The sequence below is a fragment of the Stegostoma tigrinum genome, chromosome 45 (genome assembly GCF_030684315.1).
Source record: "Stegostoma tigrinum isolate sSteTig4 chromosome 45, sSteTig4.hap1, whole genome shotgun sequence".
Lineage (NCBI taxonomy): Eukaryota > Metazoa > Chordata > Chondrichthyes > Orectolobiformes > Stegostomatidae > Stegostoma > Stegostoma tigrinum.
This window is the reverse complement of record NC_081398.1, coordinates 9,345,020-9,360,256: the sequence shown is the minus strand read 5'-3', so window position 1 is coordinate 9,360,256 and position 15,237 is coordinate 9,345,020. Positions and strand designations below refer to the sequence as shown.

At 45.6% G+C, this 15,237-nt stretch overlaps 1 protein-coding gene across 2 annotated transcripts in view; it reads right to left on the bottom strand.

The window, feature by feature from the left end:
* ppp1r35 (protein phosphatase 1, regulatory subunit 35) overlaps positions 1 to 15,237 on the bottom strand; it is a 35,808-nt gene that overhangs the window by 13,884 nt on the left and 6,687 nt on the right. For both annotated transcript variants that reach the window (XM_048524216.2, XM_048524218.2), the window contains exons 2-4: positions 9,693 to 9,960; positions 6,647 to 7,103; positions 722 to 852 (exon numbers count right to left, since the gene is read on the bottom strand). In XM_048524216.2, coding sequence (XP_048380173.2) covers positions 722 to 852; positions 6,647 to 7,103; positions 9,693 to 9,935 — 831 coding nt within the window. In that variant the 5' untranslated portion in view covers positions 9,936 to 9,960. The remainder of the gene's footprint in view (positions 1 to 721; positions 853 to 6,646; positions 7,104 to 9,692; positions 9,961 to 15,237) is intronic.

The window sequence follows — 15,237 nt, the reverse complement described above, 5'->3', positions numbered from 1 at the left end:
ACTGAACCTGCCTCCATCCTGACCCAACTCCTTTCATTCTAAATCCTGCGGTCTGCTGTGCGATTGCATCAGGATCTTGGAGCAACACTTCCTCGCTCTGCCCTGTCTTTGAGGTCCAAACTATGCGATTGCACATGCCCCAGATCTTAAAAATAAGAGTCCAAGGCAACATTCAGAGAAGGATAGCAGACAGCCTTGCAGCTGATGATTATCCACCAAGACTAAAACAGATAACACTGTCACTATAACTGTGTCTGGGAGTTTACCGTGCACAGTCTGCTGACACAGTTCCTACATTACAACAGTGACTCAACTTTACTTCAATTTCCAACAGTGTGGCCCTAGCAGTCTTAACTGAGGCCTGGTGTGGAGAGTTGGATAATTATCCAGGGAGACAGAATTTGCAAGGCGATAGCGTAAGGCCCTTCCTGACAGCACTCTGGTTGTCCCTACTCTATTTAGACCACAGAGTTTCAAGAGGCCTTTTCCACCAACACCTTTACATGGGCAAATCGGGATGGGCAATAAATGTTGGCGTAGCCAGTGACCCCCCAGACCCCATGAAATAATCTTTTAGAAGATCAACTGCAGGCAGAAACACAGCATGTCTATGAGGGGCTGAATGGTCACCTTCTGTAACTGTTCCATGGTTCAATAAGAGTTTTGGGACAACCAGATGTGTAAAACCTATTTCTTGCTTCTGCTGGGCTGAGCTCATTACCTTCTTACTCTCTGGCCTAGGTTTGACCAGCAGCATTTTCTCCTGTGCAGCCACGCTTAGCACCTCATCCACAGGCACCTCCAAGCTCACCAGTCCTTTGTAACGTTGCTGGTCCTTCGGAACATTCAGGCCTGCAACAGAATATGATTCTTGAATGACTCAACAGATGACAGGCTCCAGGATTAATAGTAGAACTTCTACGGTGTGGAGGAAGGCCATTCAACCCATTATGTCCATACTGGCTCTCTGAAGGAGCAATTCATATGCTTATTTCACTCCAGCTTCTCTCCACATCCTTCCTCTTTACATCCTCCAATATTTAAAATAGTTAGTTAATGTGCATGGGTGATGTCATTTCATTTATTATTGTCATGTACCTAGGTACAGTGGCAAGTTTCGTTTTGCGTGCCATACAGATCATACCATACAAAGTGCATGGGGTAACAGAACAGAGTGAGGCATACCATGTTACTGCCGCAGAGAAGGTGCACAAAGAGTAACGTCAACATTTAAATTTAAAATTTGAGAGGTCCGTTCAGAAGTCTAATAACATTGGGGGTGAGGCTGTTCTTGAATCTGTTGGTATTGTGTTTTATATCTTCTGCCTGATGGAAAAGTTTGGAAGAGAGTATAAGCGGAGTGGGAAGGCCCTTAATTATGTCGGCTGCCTTCCCGAGACAGCGAGAAGTATAGATAGAGTCAATGCATGGTTAGGTACTAATATAATAGGCTGAAAGGCCTCCTTCCACACTGGAACAAACCTGAGATTTTGAGGGGATGGGATCTGGTTTGAATTCTCTCATTAAAGCTTCAGTTACCTTCACACCCACCAGTCCAACGTTCGCACCATTGCTTTCCATGAATTTAAATTTACTGTGCGTCCTGGTTCCCCGAACATACACCAACATATATGTTCACCCACCCCTGAAGGGTCACAACCTGAAATGTCCCCTTTGTTTCTCTCTCCACAGTCACTGCTAGACACGCTGAGCATTGAGTCACAGAATTATACAGCACGGAAAACCTTTGGTCCAATTTGTCCGTGCCAATCAGATATCCTAAATTAATCTAGAACCATTTGCCAGCTTTTGACCCAAATCCCTCTAAATGCTGCCAATTCACGTAGCCATCCAGATGCCTTTTAAATGTTGTAATTGTACCAGCCTCCTGCACTTCCTCTGGAAATTCATTCCATACACACACCACCCTCTGCGTGAAAAATTGCCCTTTAGGTCCCTTTTAAATCTTTCTCCACTCACCTTAAAATTATGTCCTCTAGTTTTGGACTCCCCCACCCTGGGGAAAAGGCCTTGACAATTTGCCCTTTCCCTCATGATTTTATAAACCTCTCTCAAATCACCACCCCAGCCTCAGGGCAAGTAGTCCCAGCCTATTCAGCCTCTCCCTATAGCTCAAACCCTCCAACTCTGGCAACATCCTTATAAATCTTTTCTGCGCCTCTTCAAATTTAACAACATCTTTCCTATAGCAGGGAGACCAAAATTAAATGCAGTATTCCAAAAGTGGCCTAACCAATGTCCTGCACAGCCGCAACATGACCTCCCAACTCCTAAATTTACACTAATTTCTGCTTTTAATCAAGAGGTTAACTGCTGTTAAGTAAAGGAAATTTCTAGATCGCTAAGTTCCAAATCTAGGGAAAGGGAAGGAAAAGAAAGTAGATAAATGGCCGGCCTTTCCTCCCTATATCTTCCTCTTCTCCTACTCACGCCCTGAAGAACAACAGATCTTTTCTCTGGCCCCACTCCACATTCCTGCAAAAGGGGCTTGACCGTGTCCACCTCCATCAGTGCTATTCTTTCCTTCCCCACCCTCCATGATGTGGAAGTACCTGTTTTCCTACATCCCAAGACCTCCGCTAAGCCAGTTTAGATCCTCATTCAATGCAACCAATGGAATAGCACATGGGCAACAAACAGGGGGCCATTCAGCCCCTTGGGATTGTAACACTACTGGGTCAGATCATAGCCAACCTGCATGATAACTCTGCCTACCCTCCTTGCTTCTCTAACGTGTGATACCCTTGCCCAGCGTTGTCTGACATGATTGCTCCGTGCAGCGAGTTGGCCACAGATTCATCAGGACCCTGCAACAGCCCAGCTGACAGAGGACGCAGTTCGGGATGCTGTCTGACCCTTTTGGCACAGCCACGGATTGTAAGAAACTCCTGCAGGAAAGAGAACCCTCAGCAATAAATGTCTGCAGCCTTTCACAATTAACATTCAGTAAAGATGCAATCAGCCCATTTGCATGAAATGGAAGCGTGTTGAAATGATTACATCACATCTGTGTGCTAAATGGAGACTGGTTGCTACAACTAAAAATATTCTTTGACAGAGTCACAAGGCTGTTGCAAGACTGACCTTGTTACTGGCAGCAAAAGCAATACTTCCCATTTGCCTGGATGAGTGCAGCTCTAACAACACCAGAGAAGCTCAACACCATCCAGGATAAAGCAACCCATTTGATTGGCATCACATCCACCCTCCATCACAGATGCTGAGTAGCACAGTGTGTACTATCTACAAGATGCACTGCAGCAACACATCCAGGCGCTTGCAACAGTACCTTCCAAAGCCACAACCTAGAAGGACAAGGGCAGCAGAAACATGGGAACACTGCCCCCTACAAGTTCTTCTCCAAACCATTCACGAGCCCAAATTGGGAATACATCACCGTTCCCTCAGTGTCACTGGGTCAGAATCCTGGAACTCCCTACCTAACAGCACCACGTGGGTGTCCCTATGGCACATTGACTGCAGCAGTTCAAGAAGGCAGCTCACCTCCATCATCACAGATGGGCAGCAAACCCTGGCCCAGGCCACCAGTGAATACAGTCACAAAGTCATACAGCACAGAAACAGACCCTTCAGTCCAACTCATCAGTGCCTGCGTCTGGCCCATATCCCTCTAAACCCTTCCTATTCATGTACCTGTCCAAATGTTTTTTAGAAGTTGTAACTGTACCCACATCTACCAATCCTCCTGGCAGTTCAGTCCAGATACAAACAACACTCTGTGTGAAAACAGTGCCCCTCAGGTCCCATTTCAATCTTTCTCCTCTCACTTTAAAAATAAGCCCTTCACTTTCTGCTCCTCTGATGCTGCCTGACCTATTCCTCCACACTGAATTGACTTTGACTCCCGCATCTGCAGTTCTTGCTATCTCCCTTTACTTTTGAACTGCCCTACTTTAGGGAAAGATATTTACTATCCACCTTATATATGCCCCTCATGATTTTATAGACCTCTACAAGGTCACCCCTCAACCTCTTACGCTCCCGTGAAACCTAGTCCCAGCCTCTCCTTATAACTCGGACTCTCTAGTCCTGGCAACATCCTGGTAGATCCTTTCTGAACCCTCTCCAATTTAATGAATTGCTTCCTATAGCAGGGTGACCAGAACTGGATGCAACAGACCAAAAGTGGCCTCACCATTATCCTGTACAACTGCAACATAACATCCCAACTCCTACATTCAATGGTCTGAGTAATGAAGGCAAGTGTGCTAAATGCCTTCTTCACCACCCTGTCTACCTGTGATGCAACTTTCAAGGAACTATGAACCTGAACTCCTAGGTCTCGCTGTTTGACAACGCTACCCAGGGCGCAGTTTAAAAATAAGGGGTAGGCCATTTAGAACAGAGTTGAGGAAAAACTTCTTCACCCAGAGAGTGGTGGATAGATGGAATGCTCTGTCCCAGAAGGCAGTGGAGGCCAACTCTGTGGATACTTTCAAGAAAGAGATGGATAGAGCTCTTAAAGATAGTGGAATCAAGGGTTATGGGGATAAGGCAGGAACAGGATACTGATTGTGGATGATCAGCCATGATCATAATGAATGGTGGTGCTGGCTCGAAGAGCCGAATGGCCTACTCCAGCACCTATTGTCTATTACCGTTAACTGTATAAGTCCTGCCCTTTGTATTACAAAGCAATCCGTCACATTATCCAAATTAAACTTCATCTGCTACTCCTCAGTCCATCACCCCAATTGATCAAGATCACTCTGTAATCTTTGATAACCTTCATTACTGTCCACTATACCACCAATTTTGGTGTCATCTGCAAATGTACCAACTATTTCTCCTAAATTCTCATCCAAATCATTCGTATAAATGACAATGGACCTAGAACCGATCCGTGTGGAACACTGCTGGTCACAGGCCTCCTCTGTCTCCTACCTTCAAACCAACTTTGTATCCAATCGGCAAGGTCTCCCTTAATCCCCTGAATATTGTCAGAGGCTTTAGTAAAGTCCATGTAGATAACGTCTACCGCTCTGCCCTCTTGTATCTTCTTGATCATGTCTTCAAAAAGACTCAATCAAGTTAGTGAGACATGATTTCCCACGCATAAAGCCATGTTGACTATCCCTAATCAGCCCTTGCCTTTCCAAATGTATGTAAATGCTATCTCTCAGAATCATCTCCAACAACCTGCCCAACACAGGGGCAGACTCACCGGTCTATAGTCCCTAGGCTTCTCCTTGCAGCCTTTCTTAAATAAGCCCATGTTTGAAAGTAAAAAATAAGAAATGTAGACAACATCATGAGAGGAATGACAACTTGGCACAAATGAGACGTAGATGCAGAGATGAATGTGCAGTGATGAGAAAGGATGAGGTCAGGAGCTAATGGCTCAGTGAGGATTGTGCAGGGAGATGGCAGAAAACAGACTGGCTCTCTGTGGTGGACAGAGAGAGGGAGGAAATGGGAGGAGGAAGCCATTCAGCCTTTCAAACCTGCTCCACCTTCAATTCGATCATGATCAATTGCTATTACAGACCATTATTCCTCACTAACCCCTCCTACTTTTGAATCCTACAAGGAACAAAGAACAGTACAGCACAGGAACAGGCTCTTCGGCTCACCCAGCCTGCATTGACATATGACACCGTTATAAACTAAAAAGTTCAGGCCCTTACGTGGAACTCCTTTAATTATTTTAAATACCTCAACTAGATCACCACATAGTTTTTTTGTTCTTGGAATGTAGGTGCTTGATCAGAATTCACTGCCCATCCTAATTGAGAGGGCATTTAGGAGTCCCCCACATCACTGTGGATGTGTAGACCAGACTGGATAAGGACAGTAGATTTCCCTCCCTAAAGGATGTGAATCAGATGGGTTTTCAGGGCAATCAACACTGACTACGTGTCACCAATAGACCAGCTCTTTCTTCCAATGACAGTCTTTGAAGTCATCTTTCCCAGAGCATGAGCCTGGGATTATGAACTCCTAGTCCAGAGGCATTACCACGACACCACTGCTCCACCCTCAATTTTTGTCATTGCAAGAAACACAAGCTTGGTCCATACAAGCTGTACCCAAAATTTAACTCATTTGCCTCAAAATGTCAAGTACAGTTTGCATGGAAACCAAAAATCTACATGTATCGAAATGCTGGCAGGTTGGTAACTACATTTTTATCCTGAGCATCCCCTACCAAGCACCAATGCAGATCCCCCGATCAGTTTGGCTTTTTAGCAAACCGGAGTCATTCACTCAATCACAGAACCGCAGAATCCCTAGTGTGGAAGCAGGCCAATCAGCCCTTCGAGTCCACACTGACCCACACACCCAGCCCCACCCCACTATCCCATCCTTGGAATCTGGCAGTTCCCGCGGCTAACCCACCTAGCCTGCATGTCCCTGGGCACTACGGGGCAATTTACCACAGCCAATCCACCCTAACCTGCACACTGTTGGACTGTGGGAGGAAACCAGAGCAGCTAGAGAAAACCATGCAGTTGTGGGAAAAATGGGCAAACTCGGGCAAACAGTTGCCCGAGTGTGGAATTGAACCTGGGGACCTGGTGCTGTGAGGCAGCAGGGCTAACTACTGAGCCACTGTGCTACACATTCCCCAAACTATCAATATTCCCCACATTTGGATCTTTACCTTCAGCCACTTTCCCTTCTATGCAATTCCGTGTCACTGATGACCTCTTCAGCTGCTCTGTGGCAGCTTTCTTCGCATCAAAGCCTGCTTCCCTCAGCCGCTGCAGCTCCTGCCCCAGTGCCAGGGTGGTGTTATACTCTGGGGTGGCCAGGGGAGGGGCCCCGTGGTCCTCAGCACCACCCAGAAGCCCTCCCTGCCTCGGAGGTTTGCTAGCTTTGCTCGGTCTGGCTGCTTTGACTGCTCTGGTCTTCCATGAGTCAATGTGGTCTCTGGGGCCTTTATCCTTACGGTCGCTGCAGACAATGGAGGATGGATTGATCACAGTCTGAGCATTTGATTCTGTGTCCTCGGAAGCCAATTCCACAGACCCTGTGCCCTCCTCCTGGTGATCTGGGTCATCTGAGATCAAAACTTTCTTGTCAGAGCCGTCTGAAGCAGAGCCAGTGTCAAACCGTACCTGCAAGTGGAAAGAAATTTGGATTTCTAAAACTGGACGTTGCAGTCAGCAGAGGGCCTACTCTCCAAGCCGCATTCTGGCCCAGGTTCTCACCCACGGGCACACACAACTGTAAGACTGCAGGCACCTGTCTCTACACCATACTGCCTGTCAATTGAAGTGACAACAACCACACGGCCAGCCACCTTAGCTCGCTCAGACATGTGGTGTTCTATGTTGAGGAGTTCCATCTGGAAAGCCAGCCCTTATATATCTTTCTCACTATGGGAATATTGGCATATTTTCTGAGAAATGCGTGGGGGTTGAGAGTTAGAAAGAAGAAATATAGTGCAAGAGGGATCAATGCTGGAGGTGAGTGGATGTTGGGGGTGGGTAGGTGTGTGTATTAACATACGCAGACGCTTCCTGCTAGCTTCTTCCATTACAAATGACCATGCCTGCACTGCCAAAGTAAACTACCTGTGTAAATTTAACACATCGTATTACACCCTTTCTGCAGTGGTACTGTTGTGACACCACCTCTTTTGGAAGGTTGCAATTACAAAGTGACGTGTTTGCATGGGTCAATTCCACTGATAGGTGGCGTTCTTAGAATTTATAAAGGGGCTACAGCCAGAATGACAATACAAGTCACTTCAAACTGGGGATGTGACTACATCTGAGTGACCTAGTAAAGCCATCTTAAAACATCCATCTCTGATCACTACATATTGCCTCAACTTGCAGTACAAAGCAATACAGGAGTCAGACTGAAACACAGTTTCAAGAATCGAGGATAATGAAATGTGAGGCTGGATGAACACAGCAGGCCCAGCAGCATCTCAGGAGCACAAAAGCTGACGTTTCGGGCCTAGACCCTTCATCAGAGAGCTTTCTGATGAAGGGTCTAGGCCCGAAACGTCAGCTTTTGTGCTCCTGAGATGCAGCTGGGCCTGCTGTGTTCATCCAGCCTCACATTTCATTATCTTGGATTCTCCAGCATCTGCAGTTCCCATTATCACTTCAAGAATCGAGTTTGTGTTTTGCATTGACTGAGAAAGATGTTTGGTACGCTTGCCTTCATTGATCAGTGCATTGAGTTTAGGAGCTGGGAAGTCATGCTGTGGCTCTACAGGACATTGGTCAGGCCAGTTTTGGAATACTGCATTAAAATCTGGTCACCCTGCTATAGGAAAGATGTTGTTAAACTTGAAAGGGTTCAGAGAAGATTTACAAGGACGTTGCTGGAGTTGGAGGTTTTGAGCTGTAGGGAGAGGCTGAACAGGCTGGCGCCATTTTCCCTGGAGCAACAGAGGCTGAGGGGTGACCTCACAGAGGTTTATAAAATCATAAGGGGCATGGATTGGGCGAATTGGCAAGGTCTTTCTCCCAGGGTCGGGGAGTCCAAAACTAGAGGGCATCGGTTTAACGTGAGAGGGGAAAGATTGAAAATGGGACCTAAGGGGTAATATTTCATGCAGAGGGTGGTGCATGTATGGAATGAACTGCCAGAGGAAGTGGTGAAGGCTGGTACAAATACAACATTTAAAAGACATCTGGAATGGTACATGAACAAGAAAAGTTTAGAGGGATATGGTCCAAATACTGGCAAATGGGACTAGGTTAATTTTGGATATCTGGTCGGCACAGACTAATTGGGCAGAAGAGTTTGTTTCCATGCTGTTTGACTCTATGACTGGAATTAGTTTTGTTCAAGAAGATAAAAGAAAACAGAACTGGAATGGCCCTGACCAACACGAATAGGCTCCAGTCAATTGGCAGTGCTGTGGAATAAATCTCTGAAGTTCTTCTCGCAAGTCTACAGTGTCTGGTGCAGACCAAAAGTTAAAGACCATCAATAAATACTTATAATTACACAATCTCTGGGGATGGCACAACTATATAAATGATGGATGCAGTGACTCTGATGGGCAGAACGGCTTGGTTTGGCTCAGTACCTGTGTAATGTCTCTAGGCTGCAACAGTACTAAGGGTCTGAAATACACAATAAAGTCACTGATAAACTAAATGCATTACTCAGAGTGGGAAGAATGTGGAACTCATGACCACAGGGAGTGGTTGAAATGAATGGTCTAGATGTGTTTAAGGGGAAGTAAACCCATGAGGGGAAGAGAATTAAAGACTGAAGGTGGCAGGAGGCTTGCATGGAGAAGGAACACTAGGGTGAACTACTTGTTCCTGCACAGTCAATACTGAGCAAGTGTGCAGCCTATTAACACAGCAGCAAGACCTGAATACTGTGACCCGGTAAATGCTCCATGTGAAATGGGCGCAGCACGAATCTCCCTGCCCAGGATCAGAGGAAATCACAGACCATACTGAGATGTTCTACAAGACCCACACCAAACACTCAGAGCTTCAACCTGGGCCATGATCCTGACCGAGTGCAGAGTTCAAGGTTCGCTGGGAATGCCAATTGGTAACTCTCTGTGTATGTGTGTGCGTGCATGTGTGTGTGTGTGTGTGTGCGCACTGCATTAATATTGCTCAGAGGGGAATGCGTCTTAGAAACGCGTTAGCATCAGGTGGGGAAACGGGGTCATTGGAACATGTTATTATTGCGCAAGGGAAGGGGGGCAATCTAATTACCTGCCGCTGGCTGACTTTCCTGCTTGCCACATCGCCATCTGGCCCCTCTCGTTTTTTCAGTATTCCCATGGATTTTCCGATCTTGTCTGGTGTCAGGGACACATCCAGGTCAGAGAGGGAGTCCATCCGAACTGGCTCTACATCCAGTGGTCTTGGCACTGCCTGAACAGGGAGACTGTCTTCATCGGTGTAGTTCTGAGGGGCATACATCTTTCTCAGGAAGGTCAAGGCACCTGTCTTCATCTTCAACAGCAATAAGTCCGAATGCCTGCCATCAATGGAAGGAGGACAGATTGATATAGCTCTCACTTATCCAGTCCTCCTACAACAAAGCCTGCGATAGGGTTAGAGATGTTAATAACCGATTTCAGATAGCTTACCATCAGCTTACTCCAAAATTGGAGGTGTAGTGGACAGCAAAAATGGTTACCTCAGAATACAATACGACCTTTGTCAGATAGGCCAATGGGCCGAGAGGTTGCGGATGGAGTTTAATTTAGATAAATGTGAAGTGCTGCACTTTGGAAAAGAAAATCAGGGTAGGATTTATACACTTAATGCTAAGGTCCTGGGGAGTGTTACCGAACAAAGAGCCTTGGAGTGCAGGTTCATAGTTCCCTGAAAGTGGAGTCACAGGTAGACAGGATAATGAAGAAGGCGTTTAATATTCTTGTTTTTATTGGTCATTGCATTGGGTATAGGGGGGTTGGGAAGTCATGTTGCATCTGTACAGAACATTGGTGAGGCCACTTTTGGAATACTGTGTTCAGTTCTGGTCTCCCTGCTATAGGAAGGATGTTGTGAAACTTGAAAGGGTTCAGAAAAGATTTATGAAGATGTTGCCAGGGTTGGAGGGATTGGGCTATAGGAAGAGGCTGAAGAGGCTGGGGATATTTTCCCTGGAGCATCAGAGGCTGAGAGGTGACCTTATAGAAGTTTATAAAATTATGAGGCGCACGGATGGGGTGAATGGACGGGGTGAATGGACAAGGCTTTTGCTTGGGGTGGGGGTGTCCAAAACTAGGTTTAAGGTGAGAGGGAAAAGATTTAAAAGAGACCCAAGGGGCAACTTTTTCCACTCACAGTGTGGTGTGTGCGTCAAATGAGCTTTCAGAGGAAGTGGTGGAGGCTGGTTCAATTACAACATTTAAAAGGCACCAGGATGGGTAAATGAATAGGAAGGGTTTAGAGGAACATGGGCCAAATGCTGGAAAATGGGATGAGATTAGTTTTGGATGTGTGGTCAGCATGGACAAGGTTTCTGTGCTGTATGACTCTATGATTGAAATTATTTTTGTTCAGGTGAAAAATAAAAGCAAACTGAACTGGAATGGCCTGGACTAACACTAAAAACTGGAGCACCCTAAGGAAAGCTATGCAGACGTAAGGAGAACGTGCCAGCTCCACACAGACAGACACCCGAGGGTGGAATCGAACCCAAGTCCCTGGCGCTGTGAGGCAGCAGTGCTAACCCACTGAGCCATCCAGACATCTGACCTCATTATGAACTCAACTGTACTTTCCACCATCCACCACCCATGACCTTTGACTCCCTTGTTTTATTAGGAACCTATCTTGGAACATTCAATAGCCTGCTGTGTCTACTCTGTAGGATGAGAATTCCACTTATGAATGACCCTCTGAGACAAATAAAATTCTAGGAAAAGTAGCCCCAGTCTATCCCTATAGCTGAGGCCCTCTATCCCTGGCAACATCCTTGTAAATCTTTTCATGTTTAACAACATCTTTCCTTCAGCAGAGAGACTGGAACTGAACTCTGTGTCCCAAAAGTGATCTAACCAATATAATAAAATGTGAGGCTGGATGAACACAGCAGGCCAAGCAGCATCTCAGGATCTGTATAGCTACAGCATGACATCCCAACTCCTACACTCAACACACTGATCAATAAAGGCAAGTGTACCAAACACCTTCTTCACTATCTTGTCTACCTGCTAGGAACTATGAACCCGCACTCCAAGGTTTCTTTGTTTGGTAACACTGCCCAGGACTCTACCATTATGTGTACAAGTCCTGTCTCGATTTGCCTTTTCAAAATGTAGCACCTCACATTTTCCTAGATTAAACTCCACCTGCCGCTCCCCAGCACATTGGCTCATCTGATTAAGGTCCGGTGGTGCTCTGAAGTAGACTTCTTTGCTGTCAACTACAGCACCAATTTTGGAGTCATCTGCAAACTTACCAACCATACCTAATAAAAACTGAAAGAACTGCAAATACTGTACATCAGAAAAAAACAGAAATTGCTGGGAAAGCTCAGCAGGTCTGACATCATTTGTGGACAGAAACCAGACTCAATGCTTTGGGTCTGGAGACCCTCCCCAGGACAGTTATGAGGAAGGGTTACTGGACCCGAAACATCAACCTTGATCCCTCTCCAAAGATGCTGCCAGACTGGCTGAGCTTTTCCAGCAACTTCTGTTTTCGTGAGTAACCATACCTTCCTTATTCACATCTATCATATGACAAAAAGTAGTGGACCCAGCAACAATCTTTGCACCACACCGCTGGTTGCAGCTCTCCAGTCTGAAAAGCAACCCTCCATTACCACATTCTGTCTCTTACCTTCGAGATAATTTTATCCAAATGGTCAGTGTTGCCTGTATTCCATGTGATCTAATTTTGCTAACCAATCTACCACAAGGAACCTTGTCAAATGCCTTACTGAAGTTCATACAGACAACATCCGCCACTCTGCCTTCGTTAATCCTCTTCTTTAAATCTTCAAAACTCAACCAAGTCAGTGAGACACAATTTTCCATGCACAAAGCCATGCTGACGATCTCTAATCAGTTCTTGCTTTTCCAAATACATGTAAATCCTATCTCTCAGAATCCCTTCCAACAATTTGCCCACTGCCGATGTCATCTTTCTTAAATTATGGCACTACATTAGCCAACCGTCTCCTAGCACCTCACCCGTGACTATCGACAATACAAATACATCAGTAAGGAGACCAGCAATCACTTCTCTAACTCACCATGAAGTTTTAGGGGATAACTGATCTGGTCCCTGAAATTTATCCAGCTTTATGTATTCTAATACACCCTCTTTAATTTGGAGGCTTTTCAAGATATCGCTATTTATTTCACCAAGTTCTCTAGCTTCCATATCCTTCTCCACAGTAAGCAATGATGCAAAATACTCATTTAGTACTCACCCATCTCTTAACCTTATGCACAGTTTTCTTAGAACTCACACAATCCTATCAAGTGGGCTTACTCAATCAGAAGTGTAAATCATTCCCCTCACCCTGGGTTAATAAAGTTGATGACAGCCTGCCCCAAAGCTGCCTCAGCACCAGGGACAACTGAGATCCTCTACAAAGGCTTTGAAAATAGCTGCTCAGAACGTTTCTCTCACATTCAGGCAATAGTTGCTGCAATCACACAAAGGACAACAGAAGTAAGACCAGACAATGACCGCAAATGTTCAGTCAATATTGCAGCAAGGATGAAAGTTAAAAACGTGGAAAAGGGAGAAAAACACCCGTAATTTTGTCTCATGTGGGATGACTGACCACAGGACATTTGGGTCCATTGAGGTTATGTACAAAAAGTGAGTGCAAGGAGTTGTGGTTCATTGGGATGGTGCACAATGGAATTGAACAGGAAGGGATTTGGTCCTTTGAGATTGTGTACAATGGACAGTAGTTTGCCGCAAGCAACTCAAGTTGAATTGCTTGTTTGAACCTGGCAGTGCTGTACAGTGTAGTGAGAATGTGGTTAGCAGGACCACGTACAGAATCAGTGAATCCAGACTGTTGGTTTGCATGTTACAGCTGGTTCTGCAGTGAAATTGCTGTTCTCAGGGAAACGAAGCCTATAATGCTCCCACAGTCCGAAGATGCACTGGCTGGGTAGATTAGCCATGGGAAATGCAGAGTTACAAGGATAGGGGTAGAGGGGTGAGTCTGGGTGGGATGCTGTTTGGAGGATTGGTTTGGTTCGGTTCGATGGGCCAAATGGGCCTGCTTCCACACTGTAGGGATTCTATGTTCTTAATGAATGACAATGATGCATCCTTGTCGGGCTGAATGGCCTACTCCCAATTTATATGTTTCTCTGTATAAGGCGACAATCACCCATTTAACATGTTATTTAAAGTAACATCGTGAAACATGTTACTAACTGACCATTCTTTTCTGGGACTGGTGGAGAACTACCACTGAGACTCACAAAAACACAAACTGAGCAACAACGCCAATTACAGATGATCAACTGACGACTCCATGAAACTTCATCTCCAAGGATTCCAGCCTCATCACACTCCCCACCCTAAGCCCTTGCTGACTTTTCCGCAACAGCATGGTGGAAACAGACATGTCTAGAGAGCACCTGGGTCTTAGCGAACAGGTCTGTGAATCGAACAACGATGGCCCTAAATAAGGGAGCATAAACAGAGGGGATGACTTCAAAGTCAAATAAAATTTGGAAAGCAAAGTAGTGAGGTAGGGAGAAAAGGCACGATAATAGAAACACAAGAGATGGTAAAATATTGTTTCGCAAATGATTGAAAGCTGAAAGAATGAGATTACACCTGCAACAGTGATTGTTCAATGTTAAGACAGATAGATAGGCACCTACTAACACTTATTCTGGCATTAAGACTTACTTTATAGAGGTTTATGAAATCACGAGGGGCATGGATGAGGTGAATAGCCAAGGTCTATCTCGTAGGGAGGGGGGTGTTCAAAACTAGGTGGCACGGGTTTAAGGTGAGAGGAAAAGATTTAAAAGGGACCAGAGGGCAACTTTTTCACACAGAGGGTGATGCATACAAGGCACAAGCTGCCAGAGGAAGTGGTGGAGGCTGATGTAATTTGAAAGGCACCCAGATGTGTAGGGTTTAGTGGGACATGGGCCAAACACTGGCAAGTGGGACTAGGTCAGATTGGGATGTCTGATCAGCACGGGCAAGTCAGACCAAGGGTCTGTTTCCGTGCTGTGTGACTCTACAACATAAATCAAAATGGAGAAAACTTCATTTTCTTTGGTGGATTTAGTTTGTATCAAACCGTGCAAGTCTAAGAACTTGATGCTACTGAAACAAGCCAGTGGCGAGCAGTTGTTTTCAGCAAGGTATAATTTTTGTGAAGCTGTTGTTGGAGCTTATATCTCCGACAGCATTTCTGTATCTCCGTTCCTCAGCTAAATATCATGCACGCATTGACAGCCCTCGCCTGGCAAGTGGCCATTAAATTCAGGAATCAGGGTGACTTAGAAAAAAAACTCCACCCAAAAAACCATGCAACAAGGGGAAATGTTGGTCAAAGATTAGTCACTGGAGCACTACAGTCAGGCTCAGTCTCCTAAGCGGCAGAGAGGGAAAGCAGCAAGGGGTCCTGCACCCAACCACCACCCAGGGACTCTCATATGTGTACCAGTGGAAAACAGGGTTAAGCATTGGCTGTGATGCTCTACACAGGACATAGCTTGCCTGTGCACTGTGTTAACAGAACAAAGAAATAGCACCATGAACAGTTTATATCAGAGATCACGGCTGATTGAAAAACAGAAAATGT